This window comes from Suricata suricatta, chromosome 16 (assembly GCF_006229205.1).
Source record: "Suricata suricatta isolate VVHF042 chromosome 16, meerkat_22Aug2017_6uvM2_HiC, whole genome shotgun sequence".
In the NCBI taxonomy this organism is placed as follows: Eukaryota; Metazoa; Chordata; class Mammalia; order Carnivora; family Herpestidae; genus Suricata; species Suricata suricatta.
The window spans coordinates 53,335,424-53,362,487 of NC_043715.1; the positions used below are offsets into that span (position 1 = coordinate 53,335,424).

Sequence of the window (27,064 nt, forward strand, 5' to 3'; positions counted from 1 at the left end):
CCCCCCCCCCCCCCCCCCCCCCCCCCCCCCCCCCCGTATGTGACCCTTTCTGCCTTTAGGGATCATGAAAATATACGAGTCTCTCCCGAACACTATGATGGTCTCTTTGGAGATACTCATAAGAAACTTGTAATTGTTTTTAATAATTAGCATCAGGGAAAAAGTTTTTCAGAAATGTTCCCCAGTTCCCCAAGCCTGCACTGTCATTACCGTTACGGGAGAAATAATAATTGCAGTTCTGAGAGGAGGTGAGATCACATATTCACAAAGCTCTGTCTGAATCTAGCTGCCTTCCTCCCACCTGTACTGGCTGTCCTGCCTGACCTTCACCCTGAGCCAACGATCCTGAGAGTGGGAAGGAATCAGTGAGTATTTTTAATTGCAGTCTGAGAATCAGAGTCTGCAAGGAAAGGAAGTCTGAGTAAGCACTCATGTCTGGAGGAGAAATAGATTTAGTGGCAAAGCCAGACATAGAGGTGAAATACTTCCTTACCCAAGAGCTGAGCCAGTAAAGAGCGATGAGGGTCCTAAATCCTGTACCAATCCCTGATGGCTCCTGATGTAATTTAGTGTGATTGTCACTGAGGACAGTTATGGGGGAATAATCCCAGTGATCATGGAATCCAACTTTTAGGTGCTTAAATATTGTAGTTATGACATAAATACACTATCCAATTTCCTTTCAGGAATCATAGATTACATTGTCAATGATTTTAGAGACATGCTTAAATACCACCATGCTTATAATAAAGAGTCTGATGAACTGAGAAGCGTTATTTCATCCTGTGCAGGAACCACCTAGCTGCAGCTGTTTCTGGAATACAGATGTTTTTGGTCGGAGTCTGCCATAGGAGGCACTTCCTGGAAACAGTGCTTGTGCCTCTAAAACACCTGTGACCTGATTATGGCCAGACTGATTTCTCTCTTGAAGTTAGAGAAGCAGCGTTTAAGGAAAAGGTAACTTTAAATTATGGGTTTCAGACAAGAGGTGTCAGGACCATATGATTTTATTTTTATTTTATTTTTTAATTTTATTTTGCTTTACGTTGTTTTGTTTTGCCATGGTAACAAAACACGAGATTTACCTTCTCAGCAAATTTTAAGCTTCCAACCCAGTATCGTTAATGGTGGGCACAATGTTATACAGCAAATCTTCAGACCGTATTCGTCTTGCATAATTGCAACTTTATGCGTGTTGATTGGCAGCTCTTCGTTGTCACCTCCTCTCCAGCACCTGGTAGCCGTCACTGTACTCACTGATTCTGTGACTTTGACTGTTTTGGATTCCTCACATAAGTGGAATCATGCAGCCTGTATCTAATGCCTACCTTATTCTACTTCACCTAATGTCTTTAACATCCATCCACGCTGCCTACATTACCGGCATTATTTCCTTCTTTTTTAAGGCTGAATAATATTCCATCATAAATGTACCACACTTCGTTTATCCACTCACCCATCAGTGGCCATGTAGGTTGTTTCCATGCCTTGCCACTGAGAATACAGGTAAAGCAAACAGTGGGGTGCTACTATCTCTTTGGTTCTACTTTAGTTCTTTTGGATAAATACCCTGAAGTGGGATTGCTTGAACACATGGTAATTCAGGTTTTGTGTTGTTTTTGAGGAAACTCCACACTGTTTTCCATAGTGGCTGTACCATCTTGTATTCCCACCAACAGTACCTGGATTTCAGTTTCTGCATATCTTTGCCAATAGTTGCTGCCTTTGATGTTTTTGAGAATAGCTATCTCCACAGGTGCGAGGTGATATCTCAATGTAGTTTTGATTTGCAGACGCTGAGTATCTTTTCATAAACCTGTTTGCCATTTGTATGTCGTCTTTGGAGAAGTGTGTGCCAAATGCATCTTGTGTTATTTTCTCTGGTTTAATAATATTCTAACATCACCCCCAAGTTCACTACCCATTTCCTCATATTTCAACTTACATAATGCACATCCCTTTTTCAACTTACACAACACACAGTCTCACCACGTTGCTAGTGTCTTCATTTAACATAGGTATTAATAAACAGATAAGCACTTGAATCAAAATTATTAATAATTCCGTTTCTATCCTACACTGTTTTAACATATGTTAGTGTTTTGTGTATCACAGTTTAGAGAACAAATAATTGTTTTCCAATATTTTCTTTGACAAATGACATTGTATTTTTCTTCCTACACAGGTATGACAATAAATGAGTCTTTCTAATGTCAAGCTAACATCTAGCAAATCTTGCATTCATTCATCTGACTTGGCCTTGGGGCAGTTTCCTGTATGATAGACTGTCATTAGTTAATCTTCATTTTATTAGAATTTCTGAACATTTATTCATATTTGACATTGACTTTTAGACGAAATCATTAGACATAAAAATTTTTTCCAACCAAAATTATAAAATAAAATACTAGTAATGTAAAATAAAATGGCAAAGCAGTAAGATAAAGCTAAATATAGGTCAGGATTACTTGAAAACACAGCTGACATAGTTTGTTAGTGCACATAGTGGCTAGGGCTCTGTCTTTCATCCAGTCTAGCCAAGTTCGAGTCCCTTTTGGGCCCCTAACTAGCATGTGGCTGTAGATCATTCAACCTCTCTATATGAAAGTCTTCCTTATGATGAAAATAATGCAGTGTCTACAGGAAAAGACAAAGAGGATGTCAGATATGTGGCATCATAGCCGCTGTATGTTATGCATTAGAAGTGCTATTTAGAGGCTGTATGTTTAGCTCTAGGACGATTCTTAACCAAACAAGACCTGTAGTAGATCCTATAGTGAGACTAATGAATGTCTGTTATTATAATAAATGTAGCCCATACTTCACGTTCTCATCCAGGCTCTTCTGGCTCTGAAGACAAATATCAGTCAGTGGTAACTGGCAGAATGGTCTCCAGAGATTTGGCAATAGAAATGGACTTCTTAGGCTAAGTTGTAATCACGGGCGGCATCTGCCTTCTTTATCACTAGATCTTCCTTTCCACACTGAAGGCAAATTGAAATCCACAGTTTGATTTTCATACATCGGCTTATAGCCCCTATTCGGGCATTCTATGTAAAGATGTCTACTAGACTTAGGGCAGCTTTTAGGTTGAAGCATTTCCACAATGACTTTGAATGCAAATTTGTTTTTTTCCTCCACTGAGTTGGTAGGGTAGGCCCACTGACATCACCTACTTCTTGCATATCTTCACGATCAGCATCATCACCATCACGATTTCAGCATCAACTCCAGGTGGGCAGATGATTAAAAATTCCCAAATATATTGAGGTTTCCATTTTCCTCTGCTGGATCCAGTAAGCCGTACAAAATTCTTCCTATTTATATAAGGTCAAATGCAGCCGCAAAGATGTAGCAGAACCCCGAAGATTTCGGTTACCATTCTGCTGAATTTTGTGACAAAAATCACAGGTACGCCATAGGCAGCGTGGTTCTTATTCCCTGTGTTTCTTGTTTGGGCTCGTGATCTGGGCCTGTGGCTCTAAGTTTCGTCCTGTACAGACACAATCAGCAGGTCACACATCTTCACAATTTGCTCAGCTACTTCCATGTTTGTTTGTTTGTTTGTTTGGTGATGTCAATTTTTTAAAAAATTAAACACACGCACAGGTGTTAAGTGCACAGCTCAGTGGAATTTCACAAACAGAACACGATCATGTACACATTCCCCCAGAAACTCTTGTGCCCCTCTAAAGTACTGTCCCCAAGTGTATACTGCTGCATATATTCATAGACCTGGAGTTCTTGGGAATAAGTTTACAACTATTCTAACATTTAAGAGATTAGATAACTTTTGCCTGTTTTGCACTTTGTATAAATGGAATCATACAGGATGAACTCTCTCATATTAGCCCTTTTTCCTCAGTGTATCTGATTTTGTGAATTTATCTGTATAGTTGCATACAACCACTAGCGTTCATTAGTATTGCTGTGTAGGATGCCATTATGTGTCACTTGATTGGTTCAGTCTACTGTTAATGGGCTGGTGGGTTAATGGGCAGAGTCATAGAAGACTCTGGGGCTTCTGCGAGTAATGAGTACTGCTGGCATATAAACTATCATAACTCTTTTGGTACTACCTGTACAAACTTCTGTTCAGTATATTTGTAGGGGTGGGAGTGTTGGGACATAGGATTATATCTGGTCAGTTAAAGTAGGTACCACCACACAGTTTTCTAAAATGTTTGTAACAATTTTAACACCCACCAGCAGTGTATGAAAATGTTGGTTGATCCACACCTTGCCAAAACCTGGTATTAACTGTCTTCATTTTAACTTTCTTATTGGTGTATGCGGTACCAAGTAGTGGTTTAATTTGAATTTTCATGATTACTAATGACAACGAACATGTTTTTGACATGTATTACCCATTGAGTAACCTCTTTTTTGAAGCTTCTGTTGGGAAGTTTTGTCCACTTTTCTGTTGTCAGCCTATAAGAATTCTCTGTACACACAACCTTTCTGTCTGTGTGTGTGTGTGTGTGTGTGTGTGTGTGTGTGTGTGTCTTTTGAGGAGAACCAGCTCTTAATTTACTTTGTCATTTCACACATATGATTAATATGCTTCGTGCTGTTTAAGAAGTATTTTTTATCCCAAGGGCACAGAAATACTCTATTTTTGTTTTTCTATAAATGTCATTATTTATCTTTAAAATTTAGATGAGCTGTCCATTTAGAATTGATTTGTTGTATGATGTGTTGTATGATGTAGTTACTGAGTTTTTCTTTTACCTAATATAGCTAGCAAATTTCAGTTTATTCTGAAAATGTTGTATTATATGCTCTTTATTTTGCTTTTCCTTATCATAGCTTCACCCAGTTATGATCACCTCTTCCTTAGTGCTGACTTTTCCATGGAATACATTGGAAAATTGCTCCATTTACTCCTGTCTCTTGGAGTCTTCGGCAGTCTCACAGGACCACAGAAGTTACACTTGGTGTCAAATTCTTCAATGAGCCTCTTTGCTCAGAAGAATGATTGTTACCACTATGCAGGGGACCAACCTGCGCACCACAGTCGAAAGGTCCCGAGTAGGGGGTTCGTGTCGGCGCAATATCTCTAGAAAAGATGGACAAGACGAACAAGACAGACAAGACAGACAACGTGGATGGTGGTTGGTAAAGCCACCTTTATTAAGATAGCCAAGGTCTTAGATACCATGGGTGATTACATCATTTCTTTAATGGTTACGTAGTTCAAGGTCCTTGAAGACATGCTCTGGATAAGGTCATTCTTATCAGGACAGTAGCAAGTAACAGGATTTAGTCATTACAAAAGAGGAATCCCCTAATAATAGTCTGGTTTTAAACATAAGATAAACCTGAAGAATTCTATGAGGAGATATACATTCCTTAAGGCCCTTCATCAATTATTCAAGGGTAAGATGCTGATCCTTTTATAAGCAAATCTTTTGCCTGAGGATTATGTTCACTCCCAACAGCAGACAAAGAGCCAGAAAATAGAGTAAGGGAAGGTCACTGACTGACCCAAGTTGATTCAAAGCCTAAAAGTATATGCCTCTTTGCAAAGCAGTAAGAAAATCATACGATGAACAGAAGCCATATGTGAGGCCCAGGAGGCCAAATATTGTTTGAGGGTATTTTTTGCCTACTGGGCCCCAACACCACTACTTAGAGGAAAATGTGCTAAGTGACAGAATGGCTTCCAGGAATTTGGCAATAGCAATCATCTTCTTATCACAGACGATAGCTGGAATCCTGGGCAATTTCTCTCTTCTTCACCATTATGTCTTCCATTTCCACACTGAAGGGAGGTTGAGACCCAGAGAGCTGATCCTCATGCACCTGACTGTAGCCAACTCCTTGGTAATTCTCTCTAATGGTGTCCCCCAGACATTGGCAGCTCTTGGTTTGAAATATTTCTTCAGTGAGATTGGATGCAAATTTATTTTGTATCTTCAGAGAGTGGGCAGGGGGATGTCCATTGGCAGCACCTGCCTCTTGAGTGTCTTCCAGACCATCACGATCAGCCCCATGAACTCCTGTTGGAAAGATCTTAAAGTCAGAGCTCTAAAATATGTTGACTTTTTCATTTCCCTTTGCTGGATCCAATATATGTCTGTAAATTTAATCTTTCCTGCGTATGTGTTTTATGTGTCTAGCAAATGGCACATGAAAAACATCACAAAGAAACTAGATTTGGGGTATTGTCTTTCTATAGATAATGAGACAGTCACAGTTTCCATATATGCAGCATTGATAGTAGTTCCTGAAGTCTCACTTTCTGGGCTCATGATCTGGACCAGCGGCTGCATGGTCTTCATCCTGCACAGACACAAGCAGCGGGTCCAGCACATTCACAGCACTAATGTCTCCCGCAGACCCTCTGCTGAGTCCAGAGCCACCCAGAGCATCCTCGTCCTGGTGATCACCTTTGTATCTTTCTACTTACTGTCTTCCATCTTTCATGCTTGTATTGCTCTTACTTATAATCCCAGCTGGTGGCTGGTGAAGACAACTGAAGTAATTTCCGTGTGCTTTCCAGTTGTCAGCCCATTTCTGCTCATGAGACAAGACTCCACAGTACCTACACTCTGCTTTTCCTGGATAAGGAACACAAAATCCCCTAATCTTACCAGAAAAAATGTGAATTGAATGTTTCTGAGCAACGCTCAGTTGTTTATTTACTCCTCCTACTGGAAAAGTCAATACAGAATCTAAGAAGGAACCACATGACTTTCCAGCGTGGATATTAATGGACATTGGTGGTTTCATCAGCTGGTTGAAATTGGGTCGGTAGCCCAATTTACCTGTTTACCTAACTTGATCCTTCCTTCCTATGAAAGCAGCTTTCTGCTATACTACTAAATTGGGGGGTGTTTTCCCTGAATGCCTGATCTTGCTTACCTCATATGTCTGTGTATGGGGTACCTTTGCACTACTCTCTATTTTGGGGCCTTTGCCCTCCCTCTCTATTCTGGGGGCTCTGCATCCCCACTCTATTCTGAGGTGCCTTTGCATCTTCTTATACTTGGTGCCTTTGCACTTCCCTGTTCTGGGTTGCTAATCTTGTTTACCCAAACTCCGGTGAGTGCACCGTATGGCTTTGTACTTCTTGATGCCTTGTTAACCCATTGGTGTAAGCCCAAGGAATCCCTCAGCTTATCCCTCACACATCTGAACACAGATACTATGGGTTCCTTGCACTTAGCAAATACAGAGGAAAGAACAGAACCAGGATGGGCAATTCCTATGGAGATGGGGAGGCTGCTGTAGGTAAAGTCTGAGGACCCATCAGGAAAGACCAGGTGGGCAGGTGCAGGTGCAAGGTCCTAAAATAGGCTGGCATTCCTGGATAGCCTCTGCACAGGCATGAGCCGGGGGATGGGCGTGAGGACGTGGCTACTCCCTCCCTACAGTTGGGCACAAGTCAGATCAGGATCAGGTGACTGTTGAGAGCCCACAGATGTTCTAGGCACTTGCAGGTGAGGAACTGGCTTAGACATGTGGCTCCCTTCTCCTGGAAGGTTAGCTCTCAGGGAATGTGATCTGGCGGTGGTCTGGGAGTGCTTGTGGGCCCCAGGGAGGGAGGGGACCTCCTAAGTTCATGGCTGCTCCAGAGCCTGCACGTGACAGATGGGTGTTACTGTCGCGTCGGAGGGACTGCTTTGGACTAGAGTCTGGTGGTACCTTTATCAGTGTGTCATCAGTGATGAGGCCCAGGACCTGGTGCCACCCTCGAGGGCATAGGTTTTAGGGGCCAGTGGCTTTGGTCCCCGTGGGTGGGGGTGGGGTCCAGGAGCGTTGCGATGTTTGCCCTTTGGTAAGCACGTGTGAAGTCCTGGGCTAATAGGAAGTGAGAATGAGGGAGGTTTAGGACCCACCTGGAGAGAGGCGAGCACATGTTAGTGCAAAGATGGGTTTGTGCTTCAGATTGTGGTTACAGGTAGAATGAAATCTGAGTGTGTGAGCTTGGGGAGAAACTGGAACTTGTGAGTGGTCAAGGTGTCCAGATGGACTGGAGAATCTGGGTCTGATGGGAGACTTGGGCACAGGTGGGAGGTAGGTGAGGAGGCACTTATAGCAGGGCTGGCATTGTTGCGAGGTCTTCTCAGCTGCAGTCTGGTTGTGTGCGGGGCTGAGCCACCCTGGTGTCCAGGCGCAGGTGCAAGTGTTGGCCAAGCACAAAGCACACCATTTCTAGCACTCATGATCCATGTAGCAAGTGCAAGCGCTCAGGTCCAGATGCTGCTGGAGGAGACCTGAACTGAAGGCCATGTGCAAATGCCAGACCTCCAGGCCCTCCACATGGCTACCTCTCTTGCATCATGTCTTCCCCTGGACCCGCGTGTATCTGGAGGAGCAACCCGATGTCAGCACGTAAATCTTGAAAATTGCACTCCACATTGCCCGCTGATTCATCTCATAGTCTTGTCTCAGAGACACTTCCAAGGCACACATGAAGGTGTTTTAATCACAAATTTGTTTGAAAATGAACAAGTGAAAATATTTTAAATATTTTTAAATGTTTTTCATTTATTTTTCTTGAGAGAGAGAGACAGCGTAATCAGGGGAGGGTCAAAGAGAGAGAGGGAAACACAGAATCCGAAGCAAGCTCCAGGCTCTGAGCTGTCAGCACAGAGCCCTACTGGGGCTCGAACCCATGAACCGTGAGATCATGACCTGAGACTAAGACGGCCGCTTAACCGACTGAGCCACCCAGGTGCCCCACAAGTGAAAATATTTTAAATGAGCAACGAGAAGTGTTTGAATTATTTATGTAATGGACTGAAGCCTTTGAAACTGTTACCTTAAATGTGTATTTGATGATATACAAAGATATTTTTAACCCATATAAAGAAAAGCGGTTATAACACAGCCTTTAGAGATTATCAGCTTATTGTCACCTTTTGAGTGCAATATATGTATCCTAGGTGTGTCAGGTATAGAAAATACTGTGTGAAGGTTATTGTGTATTCACATCACAAGTTTGAGCATGGATTTCACTCTGTTATAGGACCACAGGCTTTTTTTTTTTCCATTTAGTGATAGTTTATCGTGTTATTAAGTATTGGGTAAGATAAAATTGTAAAATAGGAATTTCAGTTTTCGCATGTAGTTTTTTAAAGATTTGTTTATTTTTTTAAGTTTATTTAAGGATTCTCCACACCCAGTGTGGGGCTCCATCTCAAACCCAGAGATCAAGAATCACATGATCTATGGGCTGAGCCAGCCAGGAGCCCTATTTTTTTCCCATATTTTTAAGAACATTTAATCTCTTTTTTTTTATGTTTTAAAAAAAGTTTTAAATGTTTTTTTATTTATTTTTGACAGAGAGAAAGAGTGCGAGTAGGGGAGGGTCAGAGAGAGCAGGAGATACAGATTCTGAAGCAGGCTCCAGGCTCTTAGCTAGCTGTCAGCACAGAGCCCAACACGGGGTTTGAGCCCATGAACCATGAGATCATGACCTGAGCCGAAGCCGATTGCTTAGCCGACTGATCCTCCCAGGTGCCCCAAGAACATTTAATCTCTTAACAATGTTACATGTAGTAATGTGTTTCATTCTCTACAAAGCACTGTAATTAAATTATATCCAGAAAAACAAGAGAGGTTGAATATTTAGTTTATAAGATTAACACAATTTAATGCTCCTGTTCCAAAGATTTCCATTAAGTGATTTTTTAGAATTGCTTAACACTTCTATGACACGGATTCCTAACTAGGGTAGTTTTCCTGTGCTTCCCTCCTGCCTCTCCTCAAGACCATTTGACAGTGTGTAGTGACCTTTATTTTTGGGGAGGGGTGAGGTTCGTGTTGCTTCTGGCACATAGTAGAGTGGGAGATACAGGCACGTGTCCTGCTATGTGCAGGGCAGTCCCCACCACAGAGAAGTATCTGGGTCACAAGTCAGTAGTGCCAAGGTTGGTAACACTGATCCAAAGGGTCTGATTATTTTTCCTTTATAAAATTCTCATTCTTTTATATATTGGTGAATTTTGCACAGAAGTAAATGCATTTACTTTTTCAGAAATTGCAAAGAGTTCTCTCTGTGGGGGAGGAAGATAGAAGTGTGAAACTGGTGGACAAAATGATGAAACCTGTGAGGTTGAATTGCAGTTAGAAATTCTAATAGGCAATTCTATTTTTATTTTTTAAATTTATTTATTTAGTTATTTACATCCAAGTTAGCATATAGTGCAACAATGATTTCAGGAATAGATTCCTTAATGCCTCCCACCCATTTAGCCCATCCCCCCTCCCACAACCCCTTCAGCAACCCTGTTTGTTCTCTATATTTAAGAGTGTTTTATGATTCATCCCCCTTCCTGTTTTTATGTTATTTTTGCTTCCCTTCCCTTAGGTTTATCTGTTTTGCATCTTAAAGTCCTCATATGAGTGAAGTCATTTGATATTTGTCTTTCTCTGACTGACTAATTTCGCCTAGCATAATACCATCTAGTTCTATTCACATAGTCGCAAATGGCAAGATTTCATTATTTTTGATTACTGAGTAGTACTCCAGTGTGTGTGTGTGTGTGTGTGTGTGTGTGTGTGTGTGTGTTTGTGTATGTATACACCACATCTTCTTTGTCCATCTGTCAGTGGACATTTGGGCTCTCCCCATACTTTGGCTATTGTCGATAGTCCTCCTATAAACATTGGGGTGCAAGTGTCCCTTCAAAACAGCACACTTGTATCCCTTGGATAAATACCTAGTAGTGCAGTTGCTGGGTCATAGGGTAGTTCTATTTTTGATTTTTTGAGGAACCTCCATACTCTTTTCCAGAGTGGCTGCACCAGTTTGCATTCCCACCAGCAGTGCAAAAGAGATCCTCTTTCTCCACATCCTCGCCAACATCTGTTGTTGCCTGAGTTGTTAATGTTAGCCATTCTGACAGGTGTAAGGTGATATCTCATTGTGGTTTTGATTTGTATTGCCCTGATGACGAGTGATGTTGAGCATTTTTTCATGTGTAAGTTGGCCATCTGGATGTCTTTTTTTGAGAAATGTCTGTTGATGTCTTTTGCCCATTTCTTCACTGGATTGTTTGGGTTTTTTTTGGGTGCTGAGTTTGATAAGTTCTTTATTCATTCTGGATACTAACCCTTTATCTGAAATGTCATTGCAAATATCTTCTCCCATTACACTGGTTGCCTTTGAGTTTTGCTGATTGTTTCCTTCACTGTGCAGAAGCTTCTTATTTTGATGAGGTCGCTCTAGTTGCTCTAGTTCATTTTTCCTTTTGTTTCCCCTGCCTCCAGAGATGTGTTGAGTAAGAAATTGCTGCAGCTGAGGTCAAATAGGTTTTTGCCTGCTTTCTCCTCTAGGATTTTGATGACTTCCTGTCTTACCTCTAGGTCTTTCATCCATTTTGAGTTTATTTTTGTGTGTGGTGTAAGAAAGTGGTACAGGTTCATTTTTCTGCATGTCACTGTCCAGTTTCCCCAGCATCATTTGCTGGAGAGACTATCTTTATTCCATTGGATATTCTTTTTTGCTTTGCTGAAGATTAGTTGGCCATATATTTGTGGGTTTATTTCTGGGTTCTCTATTCTGTTCCATTGATCTGAGTGTCTGTTTTCATGTCAGTACCATACTGTCTTGATGATTAGAGCTTTGTAATACACCTTGAAGTCCAAAATTGTGATGCCTCCAACTTTGCATTTCTTTTTCAAGATTGCTTTGGCTATTTGGGGTCTTTTCTGGTTCCATACAAATTTTAGGATTGTTTAGTCTAGCTCTCTGAAGAATGCTGGTGTTATTTTGATAGGGATTGCAGTAAATTCTGTTTTTAAATGTCAGTCTTTATTTAAAAAAATAAGGACTCCTTGAAGAAGTGATTTAATACTGGCTAGCGAAGGGAGAGTGTGAGGTGAGTCTTCAATGTGATGTTGATTCAGAAAGTAAATAAATGCAGTAGATGCTAGGGTTTGGGGGCAGGAGGAAAGGAGGATTACAGCTGTCCCTAGAAAACATGGGCGTTGGTGTGCCATCCCCTGTAAAGTCAAAATCTGCGTATAAATTTTGACCCCCAAGACACTTAACTACTAATACCTAGTGTTGACCAAACGTTTTACAGATAACAAACATATTGTATATATGATGGATTATATAATGTATTCTTATGATAAAGTAAGGTAGAGTGAAGAAAATATTATTAAAAAAATTATAAAAGAAAATACCTTTGCCCTACTGATCTGAAAAGATTCTGCATGTAAGAGGACCTGAGGGTTGTTCAGGGGTCAGCTGTACTGCTTAATGGGTACTAGGTTACCCTGAAGGATGATGAAGTAGGTAGTGGTGATGGTTGCCCAATATTGTGAGCATGTGAAATGCTACTGAAGTGTGTACTCTAAAATGGTGGTGCGTTTTACATTCTGCATAGTTATTTTTTTAAATTTATTTTTGAGAGACAGAGAGAGACAGTGTGAGCAGGGGAGGGTCAGAGAGAGAGGGACACACAGAATTAGAAGCAGGCTCCAGGCTCTGAGCTAGCTGTCAGCATAGAGCCTGACACGGGGCTCAAACCCATGAACTGTGAGATCATGACCTGAGCCGAAGCCGGACGCTTAACCGACTGAGCCACCCAGGCGCCCCCATTCTGCATAGTTTAACTTAGTGATAACCAACAAAACTTGGTGGTATGTAGCCAGGGTAAGGAACCTCCCAATGGACAAATTTAGAATAATTTGACTGTCAAAAAATATAGAGTAGTGTATGACTACAAATGGAAAGGAATTCTCTGTTTTTAAATTAAAAAAAATTTTTTATTATTTATTTTTGAGAGAGAAAGAAACAGCATGAGCAGGGGAGAATCAGAGGGAGGGGGAGACACAGAATCCGAAGACAGGCTCCAGGTTCTGAGCTAGCTGTCAGCACAGAGCCCGACACAGGGCTTGAGGCCACCAACCTTGAGATCATGACCTGAGCCGAAGTCAGATGCTTAACTGACTGAGCCACCCAGGCGCCCCAGAAAGGAATTCTTAATCTATTGTGATAACATCAATGGGGAATTGTAAAAGGAAAGTTTTTTTTAATACAGGAATGGTAATTAATACACATATAAAAGGTGGTAGAATGTTTGAACAATAATTTGCAATCATCATCTGATAATCAATTCAGACAAAAATCATCAATTGATGCTAAAATATTTAGATGAAAGGTAAGTTGTTCAAACAATCTCAAAACACCACTCCAGCCATTACTTATTAATGCAACAGGAGAGAAGCATGTCTAAAGTGATCAGGTCTAGTAGATGGTATCAAAACCATATAAACTTAATCAGCAGTGATAGAGGGTCCTCTTAACCTTTGCCTCTGAGGTGATGCCCTCAGAAGGTCCTGCCCTTCTCTGTGTGTAGAAGTTCTACTCGAGTGTTGTACCTGAGGCAGAGGCTGAGGCACACAATCAGAGAAACCCACACTTAAGAACATCCTGCAAACAATGAGTGTGCATTCTTCAAAACTGTCCTTCACTGAAGACAGAAAAGTGTCCTTCACTGTTCTAGATTCAAGAAACAAGAAAGTCAAGACAACAAATTTATTACTTGACCACAACTGAATCCCAGATTTCTGAGATAGACTTTCATCCAGGGCAGAGGCCAAAGACTACAGCCCAGTGCATGTGTCCTCCATGTCCAGCCCCAGTCCCAGCCCTCAGTCACTGGGTACTATCAGCTCCCTGTGCATGCCATACACACCCCCACATCTTCCCTTTCCCTGAGTCCCTTAATCTTTTCATTCCCCTTCTCTTCCCCGCTCCATTTTGTGTCCCTGAGGACATTATCCCCCCAACAAGGTTTCAGCTCCCCTTCTACCTCTTCTACCTTCCACCTCTCACATCTCTTGTCTTGGATCACTAACCATGCCCAGCTCATCCATACTTCAGCAACAGTGTCACATATTTTTGTTTTTGTCTCTTTAAAAAATATTTCATTAAATTTATTTTTTAAAATTTACATCCAAGTTAGTTAATATGTAGTGCAGCAATGATTTCAGGAATAGATTCTTTAATGCCCCTTACCCATTTAGCCCATACCCCCTCCCACAATCCCTCTAGTAACCCTCTGATTGTTCTCCGTATTTAAGAGTCACGTACATTTTTGTCTCTTGCCCCTATTTTGAGGTTCCAGCTACAGGGCAGTCACTTCCCCCACTCGAGGAGCTAACCACATCCATGCCTCAGTCCCTTCCGTAACTGGCTCTCACACTGTGGCCACTTTGCAGCAGATGTGACCACCCTCTGTCAGGGACTAGACAACTGGGGACAGCCTTTCTTCTCTGGAACTTGTGATATTATCCGAATCAGCCATTCCTTTGGGAACCCTTGAAAAGTAGCTCGCTTCATTCGGCTTCCTCACATAGGCTGCTCCTCCAGCTGTAGCTTGTTGTTACCCCAACCCTGTGTGCACCTGCAATACAGCCCCACCTGGCAGCCTTCTACTGTGTGCACCTGTTGGTCATAAAGAGTTCTGCCTTTCATCTACGCAAGTGTCATAGGGGTTTGTGCCCCACCATCAAGTACCTTTCATCTCACAAAATGTTCCCTTCCTAACCTGTATTTCTTTAGCCCCATGTGGACATGAATTGTTGGGGGCCTTTACCCAGCTCTGCCCTTTACTCTCTTTTGCTGATGATGCCCCCTCCCCGTTTTCCACTTTATTCTTATGACTGCCATACCCTTATGCCCCCAGACTGATATGTGTCACACCCTGAACATCTCACACATTCTGTCCCCTTAGGTCCTGTGGTGCTATTGAAACACACTTCACCCTTTAAGCCCGATTGCCTTTTACCCTCTGTCCTTGATCACCTCTCACACTTTGTGTATTCTTGTAGAGAACTGAATTGTGTGCACCTGAATTCATATGTTGTAGCTGTTACCCCTTGTACATCAGAACGTGACTGTACTTGGAAGTAGGGCCTTGAAAGAGATAATTAGATTAATATGAGGCTATTACAGTGGACCATCGTACATTATGACTGATGTCCTTACAAGAAGAGGGCATCTGGACACAGATTCCAGGGCAGCAGATGTGCACGGGCAGAAGAAGGGCCATGTGAGCACATGGAGAAGGTGGCCGCCCGGAAGTGAAGGAGAGAGGCTTCAAAAGAAACCAGTCCTGCTGACACCTCTATCTTGGGTTTGTGGCCTGAAGAACTCTGAGGAAATAGGTTTCTGTGGTCTACACCACCCAGCCTTGGAAACTTTGTTATGGCAAATGTATTTTGTTATATCTGGTGCACTCTTCCACTCAGCTCTTCTAATCCTGCTGTGTTACATTACCCCTGAACTGACCCTTGGCATGCTCTGCACTTATTTCCACAGCCAGATCTCACAGAACTATTGAAATGTTGGTCATGTCAAATGTCCTTGCAGGATCTGCAGTTGGAGGCATACAGGGGCAGACATGGGCCTCAGTTTTGCATTTTCAGGCTTGGACACATGAAAAGTTTCCCTTTTATGAACATGTTTTTGAAGAGTATATACACCTGGTAATTGTGTGATGGAATTTGTGAGAGTGAGGAAGCCAGTGTTGTGTGTGTATTTGTGTGAGGGGGTGCATTGTGAGTGTGTATGAATGTGAGTGTGAGTCTGTATGTAGTCTGTGTGCACATGTGTGTCTTTGGGTGTGAGACTGAATATGCCAGGATGAGAAATAGTGTATGCAAGTGTATAAATTCATGTGTTTGAGAACATGAGTGTGTATACTGTGTGTCTGAGTATGTAAATGTGCATGTGTTCACCTCTGTGTTTGCAGAAGGGATTGTCAGCCATGTGCCTGTAATTACTCCTGTAATGGGAAGCTGGGGAGTAGGGGGATACTACTGAAAAGTTAACATCATCCAAACAGAGGCCTGGCCTTTGCACTCACTTGCTGGAAGTTGACCCCTGCCTCTTGGAACATCATGCTCATAGGATTGTCTTTCTTTGTCTGGAGGCAGGGACATGAGATAGCCTCCCAGTGGGATTTATCATGGGGCTTTGGGCCATGCAGGAGAAGCTGGAAGCTAAAGGCATCAGCCAGGGGCACCTGTGTGGCTCATTTGGTTGAGCAGCCAACTCTTGATTTTGGCTTATCTTGATCCCAGATTGCATGGAAACAAGCCTTGCATCAGGCTCTGCACTGATCATAGAGCCTGCTTAGGAGTGTGTGTGTGTCCCTCCGTCTCTCTCCTCCACTCTCACTCTATCTCTTTAAAGAAAAAACAATGAATATGGGGTGCCTGAGTGGCTCAGTTAGTTAAGCATCCCAACTTTGGCTCAGGTCATGATCTCACTGCGCCTCCTGGGTTCAAGCCTCACATTGGGCTCTGTGCTGACAGCTCAGAGCCTGGAGCCTGCTTCAGATTCTGTGTGTGTGTCTCTCTCTACCCCTCCCCCACTCACTCTCTGTCTCTGTCTCTCTTTCTCAAAATAAAGACATAAGAGCACTGGGTGTTGTATGGAAAACAATTTGACAATAAAATATTATGAAAAAAAAATTTTTAAAAGGAAAAAAAAAAAGAATGAATAAATAAATAACATCAGCCAGACTTCACAAGACAGGAGACTGAATGCCAGCCACTTAGACAGTATGTGATTGAACTTTAATAAAATGTGTGAGCTCCTAGGCTTGGGTGACCATCTCTGGTAGCAATACGATATGAGTATTGTCATATATCAATGCCTGGCAAGTAACACATCCATCACTTCCTTGAGAGGGGACACTAGAGCTTTCCATTTGGTAGTTTTCCTTGCTGGACTCTGCTCTATACATCTCTTCTCTGTGTGATGTTAATCTGTATCCTTTCTCTGTAGTAAACCGTAACAGTGAGTATACCAGCTCTCATTGGTTTCTGTGAATATTTTTACAGAATTCTCTAAGGGTGGCTCTGGGAACTTCAGACTTGGAGTTGGTATCAGAAGTAGGCATCCTGCTAGGCGGACTGTGGTTTTTCTATCTTCCCATATGGGTGAAGAACGCTCACAGGTGGAACGGATAGAGGACCCTATTGAGATTGTGTATTTGTTAATAAATCCATAGAAATGACTTTGGGCTCATAAATTTAGTAACTTCATTTAATTGCATGAGCAGCAAGCACTCCCTGTTGAGAAGTAGCAAAGGTAGGTGTAGACACCTCTGGTAAACACTTAATGGTATTGAACCGAAAGAGCAACATTGGCTTCTCTGATAGTTAGAAGAATGGTAGAAACTGCTTGTAAAATCATGGAATCCTGGTATCTATATTTCTGAGGGTCACTTTTATGAACATCTGTCTTAGAAGGGTAGTTTTTTTTTTTTAGGCTTTCTTTGATTGCTAGTGTCAATATTACTATACTGTATTTTCCTACAGTATTTTCATATCTTGATTTAAGTTTACATTGCATTTATGTATGAAAATGGGTCTACCCCTCATCAAGACAAAAAGCTTCTGCACTGCGAAGGAAACAATCAAGAAAACTAATAGGCAACTGATGGAGTGGGGAAAAAAATAGTTGCAAATGACATATCAGATAAAGGGCTAGTATCCAAAATCCACAAGGAACTCACCAAACTCCACACCCGAAAAATGAACAATCCATTGAAGAAATGGACATAAGATGTGAAGAGACACTTCTCCAAAGAGGACATCCAGATGGCCAACAGGCACATGAAATGATGTTCAGCGAAATACAAATCAAATACAAATCAGAACCACACCAAGATACCACCTCACACCAGTCAGTGGCTAAAATGAACAAATCATGAGACTATAGATGCTGGTGAGGATGTGGAGACACGGGCACCCTCCTACACTGTTGGTGGGAATGTAAACTGGTGCAGCCGCTCTGGAAAACAGTGTGGAGATTCCTCAAAAAATTATCAATAGAACTCCCCTATGACCCAGCAATAGCACTGCTAGGGATTTACCCAAGGGATACAGAAGTGCTGATGCATAGGGGCACAGGTACCCTAATGTTCATAGCAGCACTTTCAACAAGAGCCAAATCACGCAAAGAGCCTAACTGTTCACCAACTGATGAATGGATCAAGAAGATGTTTATATGTACAATAGAATACTGCATGGCAATGAGAAAGAATGAAATCTGGCCATTTGTAGCAATGTGGATGGACCTCGAGGGACCCTCGAGAGTGTCATGCTAAGCTAAATAAGTCAGGTGGAGAAGGACAGATACCATATGTTTTCACTCATATGTGCAATAGGAGAAACTTAACAGGGGACCATGGGGAGGAGAAGGGGGAAAGTTAGGGTGAGTGAGGGAGGCAAATCATGAGAGACTTTTGAATACTGAAAACAAACTGAGGGCTGAAGGGGGAGGGGGAAGTGGGAAGGGAGGTGATGGTCATGGAGGGGGGCACTTGTGGGGAAGAGCACTGGGGGTTATATGGAAACCAACTTGACAATAAACTGTAAAAAATAAATGGGTCCCATGACTTGTAATGTAAATTATTGGCATGATTTCCCTTATATCTCACTTAGAAATCCTTCTGGTTCCATATATTTTTTCAAATAATGATGCAGCTTAGAAGGCGGAAGGATAAGAATGACCTAGATTTTTTAGTGGAAGAACTTCAGGGATGACTGTGAGACACACACACTCACTGCCCATCCCTTACGTGTCTGATATGAGTATTTACTGCTCCTTCCTTGTGAGACCCTCTCTGCCATCAGGGGTCATGAAAAGTAAGAGCCTCTCCTAAAGCAGACAATAGTCTCTTTGGAGATACTCACAAACTTGTAATTGCATTTGGTAATTAGTCCTGGGAGAAAGTTTTTCAGAAATATTGTCAGCTGCTGAAGCCTGTGCTGTCATTGCTACCTCGTGTGAAATGATAATTGCAGTTCTGATGGGATGGGAGGTCACAGATCAGAACCCTTCATCTCTGGTCAGACTCCCTCCCTCCCTCACACATGCTGGCTGTCGTGGCCTTCACATTACACTCCCATCCTTCAACGGGAAGGAGTCCAGTAAGCAGTCTCTGTTTCAGTCTGAGAGGCAGAACCTATAAAGAAGCGCGTTGTAAGTAAGCGTTCATGTCTGGAAAGGGATTCTGAGGGTAAGATCAGACCAGGGGAAAGCTAAAGAGGGAGGTGGAATGGTTCCTTGGTTATGAGTTGAGCTTGTAGATAGAGGTGAGGATCCTGGACCCTGTACCCATAGCTGACGGTTCCTGATGCAGTTTAATGTAGCCCCCGCAGGACTATTACTGATGAAAATCCTAGTGACAAGGAAGTCATTTTGAAGGTGCACAAGGAGCATAGTTATGAAACCCATGTGCTGTTCAGATTACTTTGCAGGAATCATAGATTAAGTTTTCAGTGTTAGTAGTGGTGTGCTAGAATGCCTTCACACTTACAATACAGAGTAGGATAGAGCAGAAACAGTTTTCTATTCCTTTACAGAGATCGTGTAGATGAATCTGTTTCTAGAAATTTTTTAAAAGTTTATTTTGAGGGATACAGGGATAGCAGAGCGGGGCAGGGGCAGAGAGAGAGAGAATCCCTGGCAGGCTCTGCAGTATCTCCCAGAAGCCCAACACGGGGCTTGAACTCACAAGACCATGACATCATACTGGAGCAGAAACCAAGAATCAGTTGGGGAAAAGTTCACTGTAATTATAGCACCAGACAAGAGGTGCCTGGGCCCCATGAATCTTGGCTCATTCTTTCTGGTTTAATAATATTCTAACATGAATCCCAATCTCCGAACTAATTTTTTTAAATGATTTTAACTTACATAACACAGCAATTCCATATTCTTAGAACCATTTTACTTGTGTCTTGTATTTTACTGTCTTTTACATGTGCTAATGCTTTACTGTCTTGCCTCAGTGCTAATAGGTTCACGTCATGCAGATTTAGTTAAATACTTGAACTTTAAAATATAATAATAACTATTTTATCAAATAGTAGGGTTTTATAAAACATTGCTTAGAGAGCAAGGTTACTATCATGTAATAGTGTGTGTGTGGAAGCCATGACTTTTGTTCCTTATGTGACAGGAAATGACTCTCTCTACTGCTAAAGTATTGTTAGCAAATCTTGCATTTATTAAATCTAATGTGGACAGCAGGATACCTCATGCAGGACTAGCCTGTAATTTCTGCATCTACACTTTATTATTATGTTAAAACCTTATTTATATATCATATTCACCTAGATAAAAATCCTTAGTGAACAATGGATGTTTTTCAAACAAAAATTATAAAATAAAATTAAAATGGTATGAAATAAAATGAAAAAGTATAAAAGCATAATTAATATGCTTCTGGTTTATAAGAAGGCACAGCTGACATGGATTGTTAGTGGAGCACAGAGTTTTGGGCACTGTCTTTCCTCCAACCTGCCAGTTTCCATTATCCACTCGGCCCCTAACCAATGTGTGAACTTAGATTGCTTACCCTGTGTGCCTAGCTTGTCTTTATCTCTACAATGGAAATTATATCTGTGCCTCCATCGTGCATTTAGGAAAATAAAAAAGATTCCATAGTTATGGTAGTATTGCAGTGATTCATGCATTTTAAGTGGTATTGAAGGTTATTTTTTTCCACTGTGGGAAGCACCTTGACAAAGTCAAAATGAAGTAAATATGTTTCTCAGAGAGAATGCGTCTCAGCTGATATGATACATGCAGTCCAGAGGGCATGATCCAGTGCAGGATTCTGAAACCAAATATCAGTTACTGAGATCTGCCAGAATGGACTTAGGAGTTGCCTATGAGAATGGTTTCCTCCTCATTGATGATGGTTGGAATCCTGGGCATTTTCTCTCTTCTTTACCATCATCTCTTCCTCTTCTATAGGGAACCCAGGTTGAGGTCCCAAGATGTGATCCTTAGGCACCTGATTATACTCGCTTGGTCATTTCCTTTTACAGGTGTCCCCAAGACATCGACAGCCATTAGTTGAAACATTCTTCAGTACATTTTTGAGTGCACATCTGTTTTCTGTCCTCACAGTGCTGGCAGGATGTGTCCATTAGCACCAGCTGCCTCTTTGCCCCAGGACCTCCAGGTGGATGGAAAGTAGCTGAAGCCTCCCCAGGAAATTGGGATTTTCATTTTCATCTGCAGACCCAGTATGTGCTGGTGAATATCATTCCTTCTACAACAAACAGAGCAAAAAGGAACAAATATTTAGGATGCTGCTCTACTGAATTTTTAAAAACCAAATCTCAGGTCATTATAAGCATTATTTTTCTGCGATGTTTCACTGTTGGCCTCAAATCTGGAACTTTAGGTCCATAAGTTTCTTTCTGTACAGACTCATTGAGCAAGCCAAACACATGCACAGAAAGAATCTTCTCAGCTCCCTGCAATTTTATTTTGATGGTTTGTATTTTAAAAATTAGAAAATATACATGTTTTAATGGCGCAGCTCACTGGTATTTCACAAATGACCACACCAGGGTATGCAGTTCCCAGGTGAAGATACAGATCACTTTTCAGATCCCCAGGTGTTCCCTTATACGATCTCTAAGTCACTGTCCCCACGGGTGTAGTTTTCTTGGCTCTGGTTGTAGGATTGTGATGTTTGGGAATAGGTTCACAACGCTCCAAGATTTGAAAGATTAGATCATGTTTCCCATTTTGTACTTGATATAAATGGAGCCATACTGCCTGAAATGTGTAATGATGACTTATTTCTCACACCATATGACTTTAAAATTGATTTGTATTTTTGCATAGTCTTGTTGGCATTTTAGATCTGCTGTAGAAGACTCCATGGTGTGACTATGAAGAGATTCATTGATTTCTGGTCCTGTTATTGGAAAGTGGGTATTCCTGAGTTTGGACTACTATGAGTAATGAGTAGTACTGGAATATAATTTTGGGATACCTGATAAATTTTGTTGGGTATAGTCATAGGCATATATTTGTTGGGACATAGTAGTATATCCAGACAGCTGAAGTTTATATACCACACAGTTTCCAAATGTCCGTACCAATTTTAATGTTTGCCAATCATTTATGAGATCCTTGGTTGATCCACATGTTTGTAAAGACCTGTTTGTCTCATTCTTGTTTTATTCTTTTTTTTTTCTAAGTTTATTTATTTTAGTAATCCCTATACCCAATGTTGGGCCCAAACTCACAACCCTGAGATTGAGAGTCTCATTGTCGTCCAAATGAGCCAGGCAGGCACCTCTGTCCTCCTTGTTTTAGATTTCTGTGCAGTGTTTGATGGCACCAGGCAGTAGTGTGAGATTTGAAATTTTTGTGACTACTACAGACCTAGAACATTTTTACACCTGTATTAGCTATTGAATAACCTCTTATTTGAAGTTCCTGTTGGAACAGTTTGTCCATTTTTTTCTTCTATTGAGTGCTCATCAGGAATCCTTTCTGCTGGTTGCAAATTGTGTGTGTGTGTGGTGGGGAATATTTGAATGAGTACCACCAAAAATGTAATATAAAGTCATTTTACTGGTATGGATAATATGTTCTGTGCTGTTCAAGAAATTTTTTTTTTTGTTCTAAGGTATAGCCATTTTTTTCTTTTTCAGGAAAAAATTCATTGTACCTTTAAGATTTCTACCAGCAATCCAGTCAGACTTAATTCATTTTAGGAAGTGATATTAATCAAGTTTTCCTTTTCTCAAGTACAGCTCGCACATTTCAGGCTTTTCTGAAAATGTTGTCGTGTGCTTTCTTTCCGTCTGTTCTCACCTGTCATTGCTTCTCCAGGATAACAGCACTACATCCTTCCTGCTGACTTTTCAGCTAAATATACTACACACCTCTCCATCTCTTCCCACCACAGGAAGTCATAACCATCAATCAGAGGAGCACTCAATTCATGTTATTCATCATGTGAAAAGTCTTCAGTGAGCCTTTTCCTAGAGAAATGATTGTTGTCATAATATAAAGGAAAGCATGTTGTATGACAGATAAGCTTCAGGGCATTTGACAGTAGGAATAATCTTCTTGTCACAGTCGACAGTTGGAATTGTGGGCAATTTCTTTCTTCTTTATCATTACATGTCCATTTACCACACTGAACGCAGGCTGAGGTTCACGCATTTGATTCTCACGCACTTGACTGTAGCCAACTCCTTGACCATTCTCTCTGAAGGAGTCCCCCAGACATTGGCGGCTTTGGGATTGAAATCTTTTTTCACTATATTTACATGCAAACTTTTTTTGTATCTTCAGAGAGTGGGCAGGGGGATGTCCATTAGCAGCACCTGCCTTTTAAGTGTCTTCCAAACCATCACGATCAGCCCCATGAACTCCTGTTGGAAGGAGCTTAAAGTCAAAGCCCCAAAATATGTTGGCATCTCCATTTTCCTCTGCTGGAATCATTACACGTTTATAAATTTAGTTTTTCCTATGTATGTGTTATATATGTCTAGCCAATGGAGCACCAAAAACATCACACAGGAAGGAGATTCGGGGTTCTGTTTTACTATCCATCAGGAGACAATTAGAGCCCTACTCTATGCAGTGTTGATAGTATGCCCTGAAGTTTTATTTTCTGTTCTCATGATCTGGGCCAGCAGCACCATGGTTTTCATTTTGCACAGGCACAAGCAGCGAGTCCAACACATTCACAGGACTAGTGTCTCCCTCAGATCCTCTGCTGAGTCCAGAGCCACCAAGAACATCCTCATCCTGATGAGCACCTTTATGTCTTTCCACTCCCTCTCCTCCATCTTTAATATTAGTGTTGCTTTTATTGATAACCCCAGTTTCTGGCTGGTGAACATTGCCGTGTTGATCTCTGTGTGTTTTCCAACTGTCTGCCCCTTTTTCCTTATGAGCCGAGAGTATGCTATCTCCAGATGCTGCTTTTCCTGGTTACAAAACACAAAATCCTGTAGTCTTACTGGGGATATGTAAACAATGTCTTGGCACAATGTTGTTTTATATTCAGTACTTTTGCTGAAAAGTTTCATTTTTTTACTTTTTAAAATTTCTTAAATGTTTCATGTATTTTTGAAGTGGGGATAGAGGCAGAGAGAGAGACAGACAGACAGACACAGAATTGAAAGGAGGCTCTGGGCTCTGAGCTGTCAGCACAGAGCCCTATGCAAGGCTCAAATGCACATACCATGAGATCATGATCTGAGCTGATGTTGACGCTTAACCTGCTGAGCCCTCAGGTTTTCCAAAGTCCATCAAAATTCTAAGAAGGAGCCACAGGAATTTCTAAGGTGGACACTGATGCATGCTGGTGTTTCCTCAGATGGTTGAGTATGGGATATCCGTGGGCAAAGTGGAGGGGAATGAATAAGCTTTGTTTCATTGTGATTCCTGGTATTCTGAAGATGATAGCTTATCCAGTGCTGCTTAATGGAGAAAGTGGATCTGGTCTAAACTCCAAAGTGAGAGGGAGTGGTTCCCCAGGAGCATACTCATGGGTGTATCAGTAGGAGTGAGTACAGTCAGGTAATGAGATCCTGGGATTTAGCCCTTCAGCCTATCAACTCAGGGAGAAACAGGTTGTTTCATAATATTCAGCTCTCTGGGCCCCCAAATTCATACCCTCACTGATAAAATACACTCACCCTTCTCCCCATTCCAATAGCTCCAATGTGTAAACTTATTTTGAATTTTTTAATGTTTTTATTTTATTTTTATTTTATTTTTTTGAGAGAGAGAGAAAGTGTGAGCAGGGGAGGGTCAGAGAGAGAGGGAGATACAGATTCTGAAGACAGGCTCCAGGCTCTGAGCTAACTGTCAGCACAGAGCCTGACATGGGACTCGAACACACAAATGAGACATCATGATCTGAGCTGAAGCCTGACGCTCAACCGATGGAGCCACCCATGCATCCCATGTAAACTTATTTTGGAAGCAACTCGAAGTCCCAAATCTCATCTAAATATCATCGAAGTAGTGTCATTAAGACTTGAGATATGTCTTCTTCATCTATAAACCTATGAATGCAGACACATTCCCTGCTTCCTGAATACAATGGTGGGATGGGGAGAGTGTAGACATTCCCATTGCAAAAGGAGAAATTGAAAAGAGGAAATGGGTCACCTGTCCCCAGGAAGTATAAAACCTAGGAGGCAAAATTCCCTTAGATTTCACAGCCCAAGAGTTATTTTCTTTTTCTGGAAGTGTCCTCTGGTCCTAGCGGGATGGTGTCCCTGATGTGCAGCCCGCCTGGACTGCCATTCTCTGGGGTGCCGGGGAGTCCGATAACTTGCATGATGCTTAATACTCTGCTCCCCACAATGTATCTCGTGCTGTGTAAGGTGTTCCTTTCCCAGGTGTCCAGTTGTTTCTCCTCCTCTACCTCGGAATGTTCCATGTCAATACCTGTACATCAGTTATCATGCAGTCATCCCACAGCTTCACTCAGATGTTTTGTCTGGAAGAACCAGATACAAGATGGCCGGTTACCTATACCAATTGAACAGAATTGTGTTTGACTCACAAGGGCAGATAGTGAGATCCATGTTTGTCACTGTTGTAGAGACAGTGACAGATGAACACGGGCAGGAAGGAATGATCCACGTGGAATGGGTTAGAGTTGGAGACATCAGGATGAAGTCACGTTGGATCTGTATGGACACAAATGATCCCCCCCCCCCCCACAGGTTTCTACCTTTGTGCACTAGTGCGGTTCAGCACAAACATGCACATTTTCTTGATGTTTGAGCTGAGAGGGCATGAACACAGTGACACCCAGGAGCAGTGAGTGCACCTACTGTCCATACCTTGGTTCATGACACGATTCTCCCACAACAGCAGTCAGTATTTGACTGGAAAGACGGTGCAGCCAGAACTATGACTGGACATGTATGAAATCAACATGCAGAGCTCTGGCACCTTAAGTCACGATGTGCTAAACAACCCCGGTTATACTAATGAGCTGTGTCAGAGAGACACAGGAGTCACCTTTGGCGCTCCCCATGGTTAAACTGGAACACTTTTATTTTATTTTATTATTATTCTTTGGAATGGTAATTTATTTTAAGAGATAGAGAGGATGTGCACATGTGAGCAAGGGAGGGGCAGAGAAAGAGGGAGAAAGAGAGAATCAGAGGCAGGCTCCATCCTCTCAGTGTAGTGATCAATGAAGGGCTCAGTCTCACGAATGCTGAGATCATGACCTGAGCCAAAATCAGAAGTCAGTTGCCTAACTGACTGAGCCACTCAGGCGTCCCTAATGCTTTGATTTTACAAAAGAGTACAAGAAGCAGTATTGGATGATATCTTGGAGTATAAAACAAATGTGTATTAGTCCAAACTGTTATGAAGAAATCATACAATAAATAATAAATTGAGAAATGAGCTCTACGTTTTAGAAGAATTTCACCTAATTTATATAGGAACTTTATCCTTAAGGCAGAACATAACATTCCTATCCTAAATGTCCACCACACATAGTGACTTGTTTGCAATTAGTACAGTATGAAAAGATGTCACATATGTTTCAGCAATGAGTCCTCATACACACAATCTCATCTATGGGATGTCAATCGATGTCAACAGTGATAACTCATGTTGGTGGAGTGTACCCTTGATTTAATGTACTGGAAATGGCACTTTATACCTGAGTCTCTTCTCCAAAACAGAATACCAGGATAATCATGAGAAAATTATCACATTAATCCCAACTGAGGGCCCTTCAGCAGGATTCCTGACTAGTACTCCTCAAGTCTCTCAAGATGATCGAAATAAGGAAAATCTGATCAATAGTCACAGCAAAGGGGAAACTCAGGAGAAATGATCACTAAACAAGATTTTGTGTCTGGATGGTTTCTTGGAACAGAAAAAGGACATTAAGTAAAATGTCAGCAAATCTGCATAAAGCTTTTACTTAAGAAAAATGCATTGATATTGGTTCATTACTATCAAAGTGTGTATACAGATGTAAGATATTAGTCCTCAATGGAATTGAGTATCTGTTGGAAACCTATATAATCTTTGCAATTTTTGTAAATCGAAAGCTGTTCCAAAATAAAGTTATTCAGCAACAACAACAGTGAATCACCACAACAATCCTCAATACCCACCTGAGTGATCTCTGAGGCTTCCTTGTTCTTTGAGGCCCTTGAGAACATGACCAACCAGGATGTTCTGTGGCTGCTCTTAAAGGGAAAGAAAGACATATCATCCCAAGAAATGGTCAGAGGAGGCCTTGGAGTTTGAAAATGGATT

General features: G+C 41.6%; 1 protein-coding gene and 2 pseudogenes across 1 annotated transcript; 2 read left to right on the top strand and 1 right to left on the bottom strand.

The window, feature by feature from the left end:
- LOC115279864 overlaps positions 1-3,211 on the bottom strand; it is a 9,874-nt pseudogene extending 6,663 nt beyond the window's left edge.
- Positions 3,212-5,646: 2,435 nt separating this feature from the next.
- Positions 5,647-6,615, top strand: LOC115279865 (vomeronasal type-1 receptor 4-like). The gene has a single exon (XM_029924369.1). It carries the CDS (start codon positions 5,659-5,661, stop codon positions 6,613-6,615), a length of 957 nt encoding a protein of 318 aa, XP_029780229.1. The 5' UTR covers positions 5,647-5,658.
- Positions 6,616-7,199: 584 nt separating this feature from the next.
- On the top strand, positions 7,200-23,788 carry LOC115279866 (annotated as a pseudogene).
- Positions 23,789-27,064: the final 3,276 nt, after the last annotated feature.